General features: G+C 36.3%; 1 protein-coding gene across 10 annotated transcripts in view; it reads right to left on the bottom strand.

Moving 5' to 3' along the window:
• Positions 1-6,838: 6,838 nt before the first annotated feature.
• ZNF280D (zinc finger protein 280D) overlaps positions 6,839-15,507 on the bottom strand; it is a 52,270-nt gene continuing 43,601 nt past the window's right edge. For 3 of the 10 annotated variants that reach the window (XM_074916626.1, XM_074916630.1, XM_074916628.1), the window contains 2 exons: positions 14,294-14,349; positions 6,839-8,683 (listed from right to left, as the gene is read on the bottom strand). In XM_074916626.1, coding sequence (XP_074772727.1) covers positions 8,050-8,683; positions 14,294-14,349 — 690 coding nt within the window. In that variant the 3' untranslated portion in view covers positions 6,839-8,049. Of the gene's footprint in view, positions 8,684-14,259; positions 14,350-15,507 lie in introns of those variants that run through there. The other 7 variants (XM_074916629.1, XM_074916631.1, XM_074916627.1 and 4 more) reach the window with 6 other exon arrangements.

The following is a 15,507-nucleotide window of genomic DNA, read 5'->3' as shown; positions in this document are numbered from 1 at the left end:
TCCCAGTTCTCTCCAGCGAGCAGCTCACCTTGGCAGAAGCGTGCTTGGATTAGCAAGATGCTCTAAATCAAGTATAATGGCAATTTTACAACAATCTGTTTAGGCAACTTAGTGCCCAAGAGAGCATAAATATTCTCGAATTCTACCCTCCTTTTAACATGATAAAAATAGGACCCCTTTTGTTCTTTATTACTCTGTTCATCTACATCAGGGAAAATAAAACCAAGTTATATTTTCATTATAATTGCCCATAGAAAAGCATGTGTGTGTGTACAAGGAAAAATAATGGGAATGCAGTGACAGTCCAACGTAGTTCAGACTTCACCTGACATCCTAAACTGCCACCACTTACCCACTGCCAAATTTCAGTTTTCTAAAGGTTTCCTTTCAGGCTGAATTCTTCCTAATGACTCAGAGTGCTGGGACACATTTTGAGCCCCTCTGTTCTGTCCCAGGTTAACATAGTCACAGATTTCATATGCAAATAATTAAAAATTAAAGTGTGAGTGATGAACATCTTCCTGGGTAGCAGAGTAGTTTCATACTTCCTAAAACTCTACACAGTAACATTAGAATTTTCAGAATTTAGATTGAAAAGAAGTCTGTAACTGCAACAGGGTGCCTGTACTACAACGTGCTTGCTTGGATGAACCAAATATGTTGAATTTGCATCGATCTAAAAACATACACCACATGCAAGCAAATTGTAAAAGTTGCATTATAACCTTTAAGCCTTTACACTGAAGGATGTATAGGTCATACTCAAAAAAGGTTTCTACCTTCAGTGGCAGCAGTTAATTGAAATACACACAACTAGCATCATCTCTGGAGATCCAGACATAATAAGCAGACGGTTTCCAAAGGAACCAGTCCAATAGCTTTATTGCTTGCAGCTGTCTGGTATACTGAAAGCTCACTCTTTATCCCTCTTATAGAAATGCTTTCCCCCCAACAAAGTATGAATTTGTCTATGGTTCCCTACAGACTACTCCAAAAGCTGTATTTCTTCGGCTGTGGTTTCCCATTCAGCAGCAAGTGACTGGCCTAAACTGGCCATGCTGTTCTCTGCTGCCAGATCAGTTGTGTGATTTAGCTCAGCAGGTATCCAGAAAAGCTGGTTGAAGTGAGATTTAGCAGCTACAGGAGAAAAAGGCTCCTTCAAACACTGGAAAAGTACTTACAGAATCAGAGCCTCACAAGCCTTGGTTTAGCAAATTTATGAGATTAAACTTCGACTCCTTGTAAAACTCAGCTACCTTCATCTAAAAAAAATTGTAATGGCTAAATAAGAAATTATTTATAAAGCAAAATTCACTTGTTTGTGGTGGTGTAGTATGATAGTGCAAAGGGTGCTGGTGATGCAGGTTTACAAGAGAAGAAAATAATTTTTTTTCTCCTCAACTATATCTGTTCCTCTAGTAGGAAGATAAACTTTTAGGTACGTAGCCCTTCTTGGGGCTGTGACATTGAAGCAAGAAACTGCAGCAATATAGAAACTGGGAATAATTATTTTGAATTTTGTTGTGTTCATTAATTCCCCAATTTGAGAGAAAAGGCAGATTAAACAAGGGAAGAGCACAAGACACCATCTAGTAGTGAAACTAGGAGGGTTGTAAAACCCTGCAGGATGGATAAAGAAATCACTATGAAACAGCCAAGGGTCAACTAGAAGAAAGATGCCAAAATTTTAACTGCAGTATGTTTTAGTTTTATGCTGCACTCAATTAATTACTTTAAATATCCATTAAAGGTTTAAATTTTAGCTTCCAAACTCATCTTTCAAACATCTTTCACGACGTTGCTTCTGATATTTAAAAGACCATACAAATGTTACATCTGGTTTGATACTGGCACTACACCCTCACTAGTATTTTAAATATGCTAAGTGAACAACTGCAAAGGAAGCTTTTATCTTTCACTCCACTGTATAAAACCGAGAAGAGGGGATTATTACACATTCCCATCCTCAAGTAACTTGCATTACTTTTGCTAGGAAAAACCTTGCTATGTTTACTGTATTTTAAATACAGGTTGTACTTTCATCTCCTTTTACATCATCAAGACTGCCTTCTGAGGAACCCAGAGGCCAATGGATTTCTTTTATCAACTAGAAATTTGAGGGTATTAAAAAGTATGTTTTACTTTAATAAGTTTGTCTTACTAATTTCAACTGAATCCATATTAAGTTCCAAGCAGGTCTATAAACAATAGAAGTTCTGTGCACTGAAGTTTCTCTTACAACAAACTTGGAAGACATTTTATAGGTTATGCTCAAGGAAGGCAAAGTCATTATCAGCCTTAAAACAGAGGATGACACAGCCTGCCTTGATGCTTTTCTGCTGTGGTACTTACTAGCCTGGTATCTCAGACAAAGGCTGCAGAAAAGTGACAAGCTGTAGTTTAAAGGATGTTTATTTTAAACAGTATTAAGAGACTATTCAGGGGACCTGACAGAACTTCACTGTTTAGCAAATATTAATAAAAAGGCACTGTTCAACACTAAGGCACATGTTACTATATGAATATAAACCAGCATACATGCCACACGGTAAGAGCTTCTTTTTTGTTTCATCAAGGAAGATCATACAAGCACTCGTGTTCTGTAGGATAACTGGCCTCTCTATGGTCTCAGGAGAGCATCCAGTCTATGTTATCTGGGAAGGAAAATAAGAGTGTAAAGTCACACAAACAGAAGAAAAGCCTCCCTTGCCTGAACATGGTGTCTTAGGCTCGTTTTGGGAATTCTGATCTGATATGAATATCTCACGCTCTGTCAGAGCCATTAAAGTTGGATGTGGCCAACTGCTCTGGTTCCTCAAGTTGCAATTTTAGGAATGAGTAAAAAAAGCTTCACTTTATCAGATAAAACAGGTTAACCTGCATGTTGCATACTACTATTGACAATTAAAGTTCTGAACTTACTTTTGCTTCTCCTCTGTAGAAATGTCTTTTGCTTTCCATCACATGCCAACAACTTAGAAGTTGTTAATACACCAACCTCCAGAGGAGGAGACATTCCAAGATACACAGGATTGGGATGGGGGAGAAAGAAGCCATTTAAATCATATCTAATACAGTGCATTACATTAAATATCCTGGGGAGATTGTACCATGTGCCATCAACTTGCCAGCTCAAAGAGGAAGTTAAGTCTTTTCAATAAAATTAAATGGAAAGACACAAATCACGGTTAAGTTCTCAGCTGAAAACCTGAGAAACTGGTTCACAGAATTCAATCCTTTCACGCAGCAAACATCCAGGTAATTCAAATATATACAATTTTAAAACTATTAAGTATTCATGTTCCATTTCTTCAGCCTTCAGAGAGGAAAGGACTTCAATTTGTTGCTAGAATATCATGACAGGATCAGAATGAAAAAGTCACAAGAGGCTATAAGAAAGAGACACGCAGGTTACTTTACTCAAAAGGATTAATTCTTAATTATACTCTTTATGAGCAAAACATATGAAGGTTATCATTTTCAAGGCTATGAGACAACTCTTTACAAGGATACCACTATATACTATCCCATTCACCAAAATTTTTGGAGAAAACTGTTCTTCTCTTAAATGCCTAACACTGAGAATTTAGTGAACTAAAATATCAAACTAATTTTATTTACATTCAATTAATAACATAAGGGACTCATTTAGCAATGCTACTTAAAAAATGCTTAAAGAATGGAGAATTGGTTGCTGACAAGCTAACACTCTCTGGCCATAGAATTAATCTTATTTTAATTGTCTGATCTAGCCCATATGTTTGAGCATTTAATTTCCTTAATAGGAAGCTAAATTTGCTCAAATTTAAATGCAGATATACATGTAACATCACAGTCATCCTTGTGGCTGTCACAAAAACCTCAGCCTCTCTGAAATAACAGTTTGAACAGCAAAAAAACCTCAACAAACCCAGCATTTTTACATCAATAAACACATCAGCTTTACAGCACGCTGTAGGCATAACAACATCAATCTCCCTAAAAATGAAGCGTTTCACAGTTAAACGTTTCCCTTTTTTAAAAAAATCTGGTGCAATACAGGAAATGTCAATTTAACATGGTTACTTTGGGTCAATGAAATGACTGAATACAAAATTTTAACTATGTCTTAGAACAGTCATCCAAGTCTCAAAGGAACATAGCAAAGAACTTCCTGCACAGTGTCTGTAAACTAATGTGAAATACCAACCAACATACTTTCCCTTTTTAATGGGGAATTAACGGGGAAAATTAGGGAGACAAAATTATGTGTAAAAATGTAATCGTTCCAAGGAGATAACGTGCCAGGCTTCACCTAAGAACTGTCCTTTTGAGCTATGTTGAAACTTGAGTAAAGGTTTTATTAAAAGCAAAAATCATTCAAGTAATCATAAAACATACTTACCACTTTTTTTTTTATTAGAGGCATATTAAGCATACATCAAAAAATACAGGATGCAACTAGACAAAATAAGCTCACAAGCCTCAAAAATCAAACACTAATGAAAACAAGAAGAGAACAATCAGGTATAAAATTTGCCCTACACAAAAATTTCTAAACAGTCTCTAACAAAACTCTACTGTGTCTTTGGTGGAATATTAATATATCCTACAGCATAAAAAAATAACTGCCTTCTACATGCCAGCATATAAGTAACAATGCTTAATGCCTGCAGAAAAGCTTTGAGATCTTTTATTTAAGGTTTTGCAGAATACCAAGTGTTACTTAAGATTCTTTACCCTGATCTTCGGTTTCTAATGCCTTCTGATAACAGCACCACAGAACATGATTTATCACCTATTGCCCAGCTTCTCTCTCTCCCCATTTCCAGGAAAAGACAAGTGGGCATGGTTTTGTTACACAAATGTTCTTATTTAGAATATACCACCTAATACTGAATTCTAACTATGTGCTATGATTTGATACAATTTTTTTTCTTCCTGGGTTTACTCAGCATTTCCGTTAAAGAAAAACTGAAGCACAGGTAGGCTAAAGTTTCTCTCCCAAACTGCACAGGGCAAATCCAGACCCTGGCTGCCCCCGAGGGAGCCCCAAATGACTGAACTCTCCCTAGCCCTAAGCTAACAATGCTCTTCATCGAATGCAGGTAATGAAGAGAGCATATGCATGGCATGCGAGTTCCTTAAAAATGAACATAAGCAATCTGCAACAGTCAAGAAAATACGGTAAATCTTTTGAGACGAGGGGAAATGGTGAAGCTAGTACGGATACCAAGAATTCAGTTACTGGTTTTTGGTAAGGAAATGAAAACTTGAGGTAAAATGCGTTTCCAAGTACAAAAAGAGATGGCACAGAATAGTAACTACTGACAGCTGGATGGAAACTTTTAAATGACTCAGAAACAAACAAAAAATTCTGTGCAGTTAAGTTCAAATCACTCAAAACGCATTCAATGCAACTTGATCCTCTGGAGTGACTTCAGCCAAAAGTACCAATCCAACTTATCTCCAGGAAACCTCCCAAATAACACAATAGATTAATCTTCATAACTACAGTCTCCCGCAGTGTTTAGTCAGCAGATGACTGACTTCACATTGGAAAACAACTAATGACTTTAAGTTTTTCTCCACAAAAATGCCATGCCACCGTTTTCATGATACACCTTACTTAAAGCTATCTGATGGCCTTGCTAGAGCAAGCCAGTGCTCTCTTACCTCTTCCTCTGGAAGGGCTGCTAGGTGTCTGGGTGCTTTATACCTAACATGACCTCTTGTAGAAACGTTCTCTATAGGGTTTCAAACACACAACGCTTTACATATTTTCTGAGAATATATACGTACTTCTGCCAAATATGCAGATTTTTCAATCCGAGTTTTATTTCCTAACTTTTCTCACCAGTATGTGGCCAAATTATTCCAATTTTAAAATTACATAATAAAGACACATGTGAGGAATTTACAAGCAAGTATCATACAACTGGTTCCAGCTGAATCTTTTCCAACACCACATATCAGAGCATTATTTAAAATATACCATTTGCATGGAAGATCAGCGATCAGACTGAAAATACTATAGAGCTTTCTCTGGGTTTAAACACAGATGCATTCAGGAACTCCTTCAATAACATACACATCAAATTCCATAGCTAATTAAGTCCTTTAAACTGTCCTCACTGTGATGCTGTGTTTTGTAATCTTCCATGTGTACATGCATGAAGACATCAGACTGTTAACCTTGAGTTAACGAGTTCACTAAAATCTTTAAAGAACAGAAAAGTTATTGCTCTCAGCTTTTTCGTGTGTCTTGTTATTTGAAGTTTTAAAAGCAGATATTGAAGAGCTGTGACTATATAAACTGTTCTACTTTTCTTTTAAAAAGCCTTCTAAGCCTGTATGGATAAAAGTTAAGATGCAATTCAAAATTTAAATCATAACTCTTCAGCGTCTGAAGCAGTTTTGGGGATGTTGAGACGGATGTGGTTTACTTAGAGGCTCCAACAATAAGCTGGATGGTCTCTAAATCTTTAACACTGTTGCTCTTTAGACTCATTTAGCAGCTGAGCCCAGTTAACCTTGGAGGACAGAGCAGACTTCAGTTGCATGCTGATGGCCCAGAAAAATATCTGTATAATCTGGAAAAGTAAGCACACCTTACCACAATACAGAGCTACAAAAATATGTTTCTGCATAGGCACTTGCTCATTTAATTCTAAAAAAAAAAAAAAAACCAAACCCAACCCAAAAACCCCCAAATGATCAAAAAACCCCACATAAATCTCAAATTCACAATTTAAAAATGAAATAGTTTTGGGGAACTGTCACTAGAACTTTTAAAAAAATGCGGGGAGGCTATGCCCAAAGTTTCAAGCTGAGCATAAAATTATGCACAAAGACAAAATTTTGTTGCAAATATTTACTCAAAAAGGAATAATTTACAGCAGCGCTTTAACAGCTGTTCAAAACACTTAACATTCATTAGAAACAAAACTATAAGTCAAAAGCACATTCTGAGTGTTTCAAATGGAGCAATGAAGTCATCAGAGCAAGCTATTGTTAATCATATGCATTCCTATATCTAGCTAACTAGACCAAAAAAAAAAACCCAAACAAAAAACCAAACCAAAATCAGCAGCCATCTTTCTGTACACAATTTCGACTACAAAAAGTCCTGAAATTGAACTGTACAATTCTACTTTATATGCCCTTGTGTCCTTTTTGTAACAGTTAGCCAGTAGCAGCTGCAAAATGGCAGAATGCATGCCAGTTGGTGTTTCCAGTTTGGGGGTTTTCCTTCTTTTTGCTTAACACAGTTTTTACATTAAACCGTACTTTGGTGTGACTTACAGACCATACCTATGGGGGTCTACAGCTAGGAATTAAAACACTGGTAAAAGCCTAACAGCTACAGTACTTTCAGCAGTATGTTCTACTTTATACAATTGTATTCGGTATTTCTGCACAGCCTGCACACTGAAAACCCCACAAATATATATTTTTCTTGTAATAATTCCACTTTCACTGAAAGTTTATTAAGGTAAGCTTACAGTCTGGCAGGATTACACCTGTACAGAGGTGCATAGATTCATATAATTCTGTTTACATGCTTTTACAGACAGGAATGTGACACCAAGTCCAAAAGTTTATCTTCACCCAAATTATCAGCAGACCAATAACCATCATTACAAGTGTGCCCCATTTCAGCATCAGAAGTGAATTCATACTAAATTCCACTGTTTAATAATATTCACACTGAAGGATTTAAAAAAATATTTTCTTGGCAAACAAATCACCTGATCCCAGACTAGTTAACTATAAAAATTAGAATTTATTCCTCCTTTCTAATGTCAGTCTAATAAGATATATCACATCCAAGAGGCAGGAAGATTATATTTAAATGTGTTACCCTTTGTAAATTTAGTTAATTCAGTTGTACACACACATACATGCTATCTTCATATGCAAAATTTCCCTTTAGTGTCTCTTTCTCTCCTCCCTCGCCCCAACCCTTTAAAAAAATTTTTAATAAGTAGCATCAATGAGGACACTCATCAGGAATGGTCCAAGGTGTTGTTACCATTCTTTATAACAAACAATAAAATTAACGTAATTTCAGCTTGCTTCATTTTCGTCTGTCTTGTTTACAGTTGTTTCCATTCTGTTGGGACTGTTCTCTTTAGAAGTCTCGTCTGTTTGTTCAGAGAGTTGTCCAGCTTTCTTTGATGAAGGTGCAACATTACCTTTTTGAAGAATTTCAGTAGCTTCATGCTCTAGTACCTCTGATGGAGTCAAAGGCTCCAAATGAATACTGCCTTGTTCACTAATGTCTGAGCTAATGGATTCAGGTTCATCCCTTTTCCTCAAGAACTGCTCAAAACTAACATCTTCACCCAATGTTAGTTTTAAGTCCCTTGCGTTCATTGCTGAAAGTGTAGTTTCATCCAAGCCACGTACTTTAGTCTGCTCGTTCAAGATAACAGTGCCTGAACTTTGGCAAGTTTTCAACTCACTTTCATCATGAATACATTTTTGTTTCTCATCTACTAATTGTTTGTTATTATCTGAATCACAACATGCTCCTTTCTCATGCAAAGAATTCTGAGAGTTATTGTCAGGGAGTTCCAAACTAGGAACATTTTCTGTGTTTGACAGTGGTGAGTTTTCTTCATTCTTTTCAACTGACGCAACTTTTTTAGTTTGATTTCTATTGCTTTCTTTTGTTTCATCTGAAGAGTCATGCTGTTTGCTGCAAAAAACAAAACGAGTTATTTTTATAACAAATGAAATAAAGCAACACATGGCTGTACTCCACAAAGTGACACTCAAAGTGGTATTGGAGATTTCCTATTTAGTATTTCTCACAAATTTTCACAGCAAGATAGGCTGAATTTAATTTACAGTTGCACATTTCGTACCTATTTACAAACTCAGTTTTGTATTTAGCAGTCAATTAGTACTCTTTAGTTCTTGCATTTTATCTCCAGAAAGGAAGGTTAAGTTGACCCCTTTGTGTGACACATGGAATTTTCAAAAATACAATGTTAAGTTCCTCTACCTGCAGAGCCTCTTCGACACAGATGCAGATACAACTACTTGGAAACTTTTGCTGATGATGTGGAAAAAAAGAGAAGCCAGTTTGTACCTTTATACCAAACAACTGACTCTGCAATACTAATGAGAGTGAAGTGAAGAAAAAAGCTAGAAGTTGGAAATCTGAATCAACTTAAAACTAAAATTTAGTTGAGCGACTACAAATTTGGATTCACTGAAAAAATGAATTTGTGAAGCAGCATTCTCACTCACTTTTCAGAGTGAAAATGTGTGTTTATAGAAAGGAAATATAGATCCACACTGAATTATGCAAGCATGAGAATCTTATTATATAATAAAATCTAAAACACAGCATATAAACTCTGCAGACAAACTGATAGTTTAAACCTTGTATTATTTCAATAAAGCCACATGCACACAGTGCTTAGGGTAACCAGAGGGAAAAAAACCCGTAATGCTCCAGAGAAAGACTAAACTTCAAATGGCATCTGTACCCATCCAACACAAAATAGGCTGGTCCTACTGGTATATGCAATTTGCTCGTATGTTCACAGTCTAACAGTCAAAATCCTAAGTACTACTTTCTAATATTCCTCTTCAGTTGTTATTGGAACACCAGCTTCTCCCACCCTTTCAATGATGCAGCTCAATTTTTGCCGTAAATATTTAAATTTGGTAAAAGTTGAACATAACTACTGATTTTCAAAATGATAAATAGCTCAAATTACCTAAAATGATGATGGTGACAGACAAAAGAAAGCAAGGGGGGAAGATGGAAGAACAACAGTTGGTCTGATTTCAGATATAAACTGTATATAGCAAGTGAAATTAGGAGCAAAGTCTTCCAAATTAACTTTTAAAATAGAAAACTTACACTGAAAAGTCTTTGAACAGTGACATGCAGACAAAAGATGTGAGAGAGATGGTATCACCAGATATCCCATTAATCAAAATGTATTTGTACTTCATTTCTTCAAATGGTTTAAAAAATGGTTTGAAATAATTTTGGGGTGAAACCACTTTTAACATTACCTAAGTAACAGACAGTGCCAGGACTCTTAACCAATTTTCTGCTACTACGGTTTTTATGATGTATTTTCAAGCTGAAAGTCTAGACATGTTGTTTCACTGGTCCAGGAGTTTAAAACAGTTCACATGATTTGCCATATGCTAAATGACAGTTCTACAGAAAAGGAAGAGATGCTACATACTACAAACATTCAGAAGTATGTTGTCAAGTTTTACTTTCACTTCAATAAATGGAGAATATTCAATTTCCTACTTCAAATTTAAGACAGAGGAATATTTTGAGCAGGGGTAAGAGACTGCTGAGAGATCCCTGAGTGGTGAAATCTCACCAGTCACTGAGGTTGTAACAAGGTGGCCACAAGAATCTTCTGATCCCCTTACACTGATTTTTCATCATAATAAGGAATTAACTCGAGACAGGCGAATCTCTTTACCACATTACACCCTGTATTCGCTACTTGTGTGTTAACGAAAGGGTTTTTTTTTTTTGGTTTGTTTATTGGACTATCTGAACCAGTAAATGATATTCTCAAATATACAAGCAGATTTCTCTAAGTTGTTCTCCCTCTCAATCTTCCAGGAAAAAAAGGGGGGAAATGGTAATATTTGAGGGAAAAATCAATACTATGTTCCAGCACAAAAGTCAACACAGAACCACCCATCAGCTGTGGCTGACATCACTGGATTTGCCATAAGTGCCCCTAATTACCCCATCTATTCTAGAGAAACACTTCAGCTATACGGAGCCTATAAACGCTAGTAAATATTTAGAGTTGTTTTCGTATGAAAATCCAGACAACTTTTTAATAAACGGTGTATATGCACATGACCTTTAGCTACTGCTTTTCAATAAGCAGCTTGAGGGTGAGGTATAGTTGCAAAGTTAAGGAGCACCCTATTATGCTTTATGTGGGAGGTTTTGAACAGATATGCAAAAACAAAAGAACAAAAGGGTTTATGTAAAGGGATGACTAATGCCTCGTTAGCACACACAAAGCAGTGTTTCTACACTGAAAATCCCAGATCGTTTACATATATGTACACACACACAATGTTCACACCGAGAAACTCTTCAAAGGACAAACCTGTCCTTAACATATAAAAAGAATCCATCACAATCTCCCCGTCACCTTCTAGTACCCAAAATCCCAGCTTCATTCAAACCTAGCCTCTCAATTCTCACTCATTTTTGGCAAGACACGGGAAGGGAGGGAGGGGAAACAGTGAGGAAGAACAGCAAAATCTCTATACATTCATTTCTCATGCAGAAAAAAGCTGTCTCTCATCAGCGTATCTTCCCATGAGTCATTTATACCAATAAAACAGAGCATAAAAGTAAAATTGAACAAGTTTTTGCACAACCACCATCACAAAAACAACTATCCACAAAGAACAGTGATCTTTTAGATTGCTAAGCAGAACAGTAAGTTCATTTAGAGAGAACAGTTCTCCAAAGAAATAATTTACCTCTGCTGAGAACTGCAGATGAATAAGCAAAACCTAGCAAGTGTAACGCACTAAAATGAAAAATAGTATAGGATATCAAGAAATTATTCTGTAAAAGTCAGTAGCTGAAAAAGAACAGCCTTCAGTCTGCTATTAGGAATGAAACATGCTCTTACTACTCTGTGCAAACAAAACTGGTTACAGTGTAAGAAAACTAAAAATTCTGACATCAAAAAGACTGGAAAATGTGAGAATAACAACAACTGTATCACATAGAAAGGAGGATTCCAGCGAACAGTTAGAATGTGAAATCTGACTTTTGTTTCATGAAAACAATGAACCCGTTTCCTCAATCATGATACGAACCCTGGCTAGACTATCAAACATTTGCTATGCTAACGAACTAGCTGCCACATCGTCTGTATGCAATCAGGTTTTAGAACAGGGCTGCCTCAAGGGAGTAGCACAAAACATAATTTTGAACCCAAGAGGTGAGTCTACCAGGTGGAAACATACACTCACCCCCCAAGCTCCAGAAGCCTATAAAGTAAAGGGATTTTTTTTCTTTTTCTCACTGTATAGAAAACACAAGATTTGGCTGCAGTGAGGCTAAGGAAAGGTAGGCTCTGAGTATTTGTTGTTTTAAAATCCTACTAGCTCAAGGTTTTTTGCTGCTCTTAGCTACACATATTCACAACTTTAGAGCATGTTATTATTTTATATCGGCATTTTAAAATAAGATTTTAAAAATCATTTAGGGAAAAATTCTATATTAAGAAAGAAAAAAAATCCTACAACTTGAGAACAGAATTATAAACAAGTGACATTTACACACCTACATACAGAGTAGTTGCAAAGTATGTGGAAACACACCTTCAGTCTGTGGAAAGTATTTCCAGGTAACAAAACCTGTAGTGCAGCTGCATTTACATTAACAATTCGGTGCGAAACACCACCATGGTTTTGAGGCGCATTCCTTGACTGTTCCCACATGCTGGTTTGGTTTACAGAGCAGTCCTGGAGCATGCCAACTATTGGAAAATGAACTGGAAGCTCTGATCCACAAAGTGCTCCGACTCTTAACAGAGCTGGGTGCTCAGGAGCCCCAAATCAGCAAGGGATGTTGCACACAGCTCTGACTGTGCCAGAATGGGCATTCTGTTGGCGGAACACAACTCTGCTCTCCGGTAACACCTCCCTGACGCCTGCGGGCACTTGGTGCTAATTGCTGTAAGGAGCCTCAGACAAGAACGCGCCCAAGGACACAATTTTTGCAACTGTGATGGCAACATTCCAGACAGGGCAGATAAACCAGCAGACACCTGTGGAAACCCCTCAGGGACTCTTCCCCAAACAATGTATTAACATATGCGTTAGATTCTCTGAAAATAGGTGTGTAGTTCTCAAATTACATGAATATTCATTTTTTTAATTGTATATAATGTGTGCCCTTGTCTTTCAGCATTGATGTTAGGTGGAATGATCCCCCCCGCCCCGTGCATCCAGCGCTGCAGTGAAGAACGCCTGCCTTCTAAAACTTCAAACTAGGTCTTGGAGGGTTCTTTTGAGACCGAATTTACGGTAACATCCCAGGCACAGTGCAGAGAAGGTGCAGGATTCTCAGAATCAACTGCTCCTGCAGCATTAATTACTTGCTACACATCAACATAACTACCTTGGCTTAATAACAGAAAAGTGAGGACTGAGAATCTCTGGTGCTAGAGATTCAAATGTGTCTAAGACGTCTGTCTTAAAACTTTGATGCTATTTTACTGGCTTTAACAGAAAACACAGAACAGATTTATATATTGAAATTATTTTTGTCTACTTAAACCCAAGGATGGGAGAAAGTAGTACATCATATTCAGTTAGAATTGCAATGTTTACTACTAATCCATACGTTAAACACAAGAGTTAGCTCCTAATACCTGAATCATTTGGTCTCAATTCTTAAGCAAGCATTTTAAGAGAAAATAAAATTTCAAATTATTTGGCCCACACTGCATATGACTAGAAGAGAGATAAAGCAGAACTTTTCTAAGAAAAGTAACCTACAGAGAGACTCTGAAAGCAGTCTGCTTTATTTTCCTTTTTAAAGGCACTAGAAAGGCATATACAAAAAATAACTACAATTACGTTTTGACTAAGCTTTTAAAGGTAAAATTTGTACCAACAATTGTGAAAGATCAGTAACTGGAATAAGACATTTCAGGCTGTGGGATCTGGAGTAATAATTCAGATCAATTATATAAAGTATAAGTTTGTCCACAATATGCACCAGAAGAAATAAGTAGTATTTCAATTATTTCCCCAGACTGACATAAAAATATGCAAAATTGTGAATTTTTAAAGTGTAGAGCTGTAATTGTTAGTTACCCAACAATTTCACATATTTGCTCTACTAAGAATCTGGTTGAATATGCTTTACACAAATGAGACAGGTTTTTAAAAACCTAAATGAATATCCAAGAACTACCATTTTAAACTGTATTTTAAAACTGTTTCCCAGTTGCCCCAGTAATATAGTTAACTCATATGCAATATTATAAAAAAATGCTTATTTTAACAAACTGTGCAATTTATTTATTGTCTTACGAATCTTGATCGATTTGCAGTTTAGGCATTACTAAGAATGTGTTTTGACACTTGGAAACTAAATTCTACATGTCTTGTTGAATAAGTTCATTAGACTGCCATTCAAAACTTTGTCACAGAAAACACACATTATGAAAATACTTATTAAATAATTTTGCCCAATTACCCGAGAAATAACACAGCATGTGTTATTTTATGTACCTGATTTCAAGATGCAGCTGATCATTGTATTTACCTTTCAAAAGTTGGTGTTTCTGTTTTTCCTTCAGATAAACTAGGTCTTGAAATTTTCTGTAATAATTAATGATACTTCTTTTATTTTACATTCATGAGCAATTGATTACAATATAAAGTGTAGAAATAATTTCACACTACATTCCCATAAAGATGCTATGTAGAAGAGACTGAGCACCAATCTTAGTACAGATGTTTGCAAATAGTCTTCCACATTTAAAAAAAACCAACCAAAACCAAAGCAAAAGTTTAAAAGTCATTCTTGGAGCCTTTTTCATAGATGTCATTTCAATTATGCCTTATTGAACAAGATGCAAACAGCCTGGACAGCTTTTTTTGTTTGGAGGGGAAAAAATTCTGAACTAAACTTCTGTTTTGCTAGCAAAAAAAGGGAAAAAAACCCAAAGGAAAAGCAAGGAAGACAACGTTGAGGTTAGTGTATTTTTTTAAGCATCACACAACGTTTTAGCTCTACACATGCTATTTATGTGTAAGGAAGATTCTTAACAAAATGCTTGTCACCGAATAAACTTTTGAGTTTCTTAAAACTTACCCCATGAAATAACTTTTTAACTCTAAACAACATGAACAAAGGCAATTTCCTCCCCCCTTTTTAGAACAGTAGAAAAGCAAGTGACTGAAAACTGCCGTTTGGAAACGGCGATACCAGTCTTCTATAAGCATGTCCTATGCTACAGGGCATATTGCCCATCTAATCTTATTCTCATTTAGGAAACTTTAAATGCTTAAGTGACAAAATTAAGAAATCAAACCTTTTTTCTGTCTGAATACAACTCTAAGTTATTTCTGGTTTTAAAGTAGAAAACATCACTGTATACAGACAAGGACAGACATTTTAAAAGACTATTTGTACCACAAACTCTTAAATAGTTAAAACTGCGTAGACAATGTTTCATACTTTTAGTATGGGGTTCCCCCCCCCCCCCCCCCCCCCCCGAGGTGGTATATTTTGTTTCAATGAGGCCAAATTATGTAGCAAATATTTTAAATCTGTATGGTCAAGATAAGCTTATTCTACTGTCTACAATACCCTTTGCTATACTTCTACCACACATTGTTATACTTCTGTCATACAAAACTCTTACACATATGACTCATGCTAAGAAACACTTTCTGATTTAAAATTACTTACAGGATCTCCTTCCCTACCCACCGGCCTCCTCTGCCCTGGCTGACCATATTCCCCCCCCCCCC

This window comes from Athene noctua, chromosome 13, assembly GCF_965140245.1.
Source record: "Athene noctua chromosome 13, bAthNoc1.hap1.1, whole genome shotgun sequence".
Lineage (NCBI taxonomy): Eukaryota > Metazoa > Chordata > Aves > Strigiformes > Strigidae > Athene > Athene noctua.
This window is presented reverse-complemented; position numbering and strand designations above follow the sequence as displayed.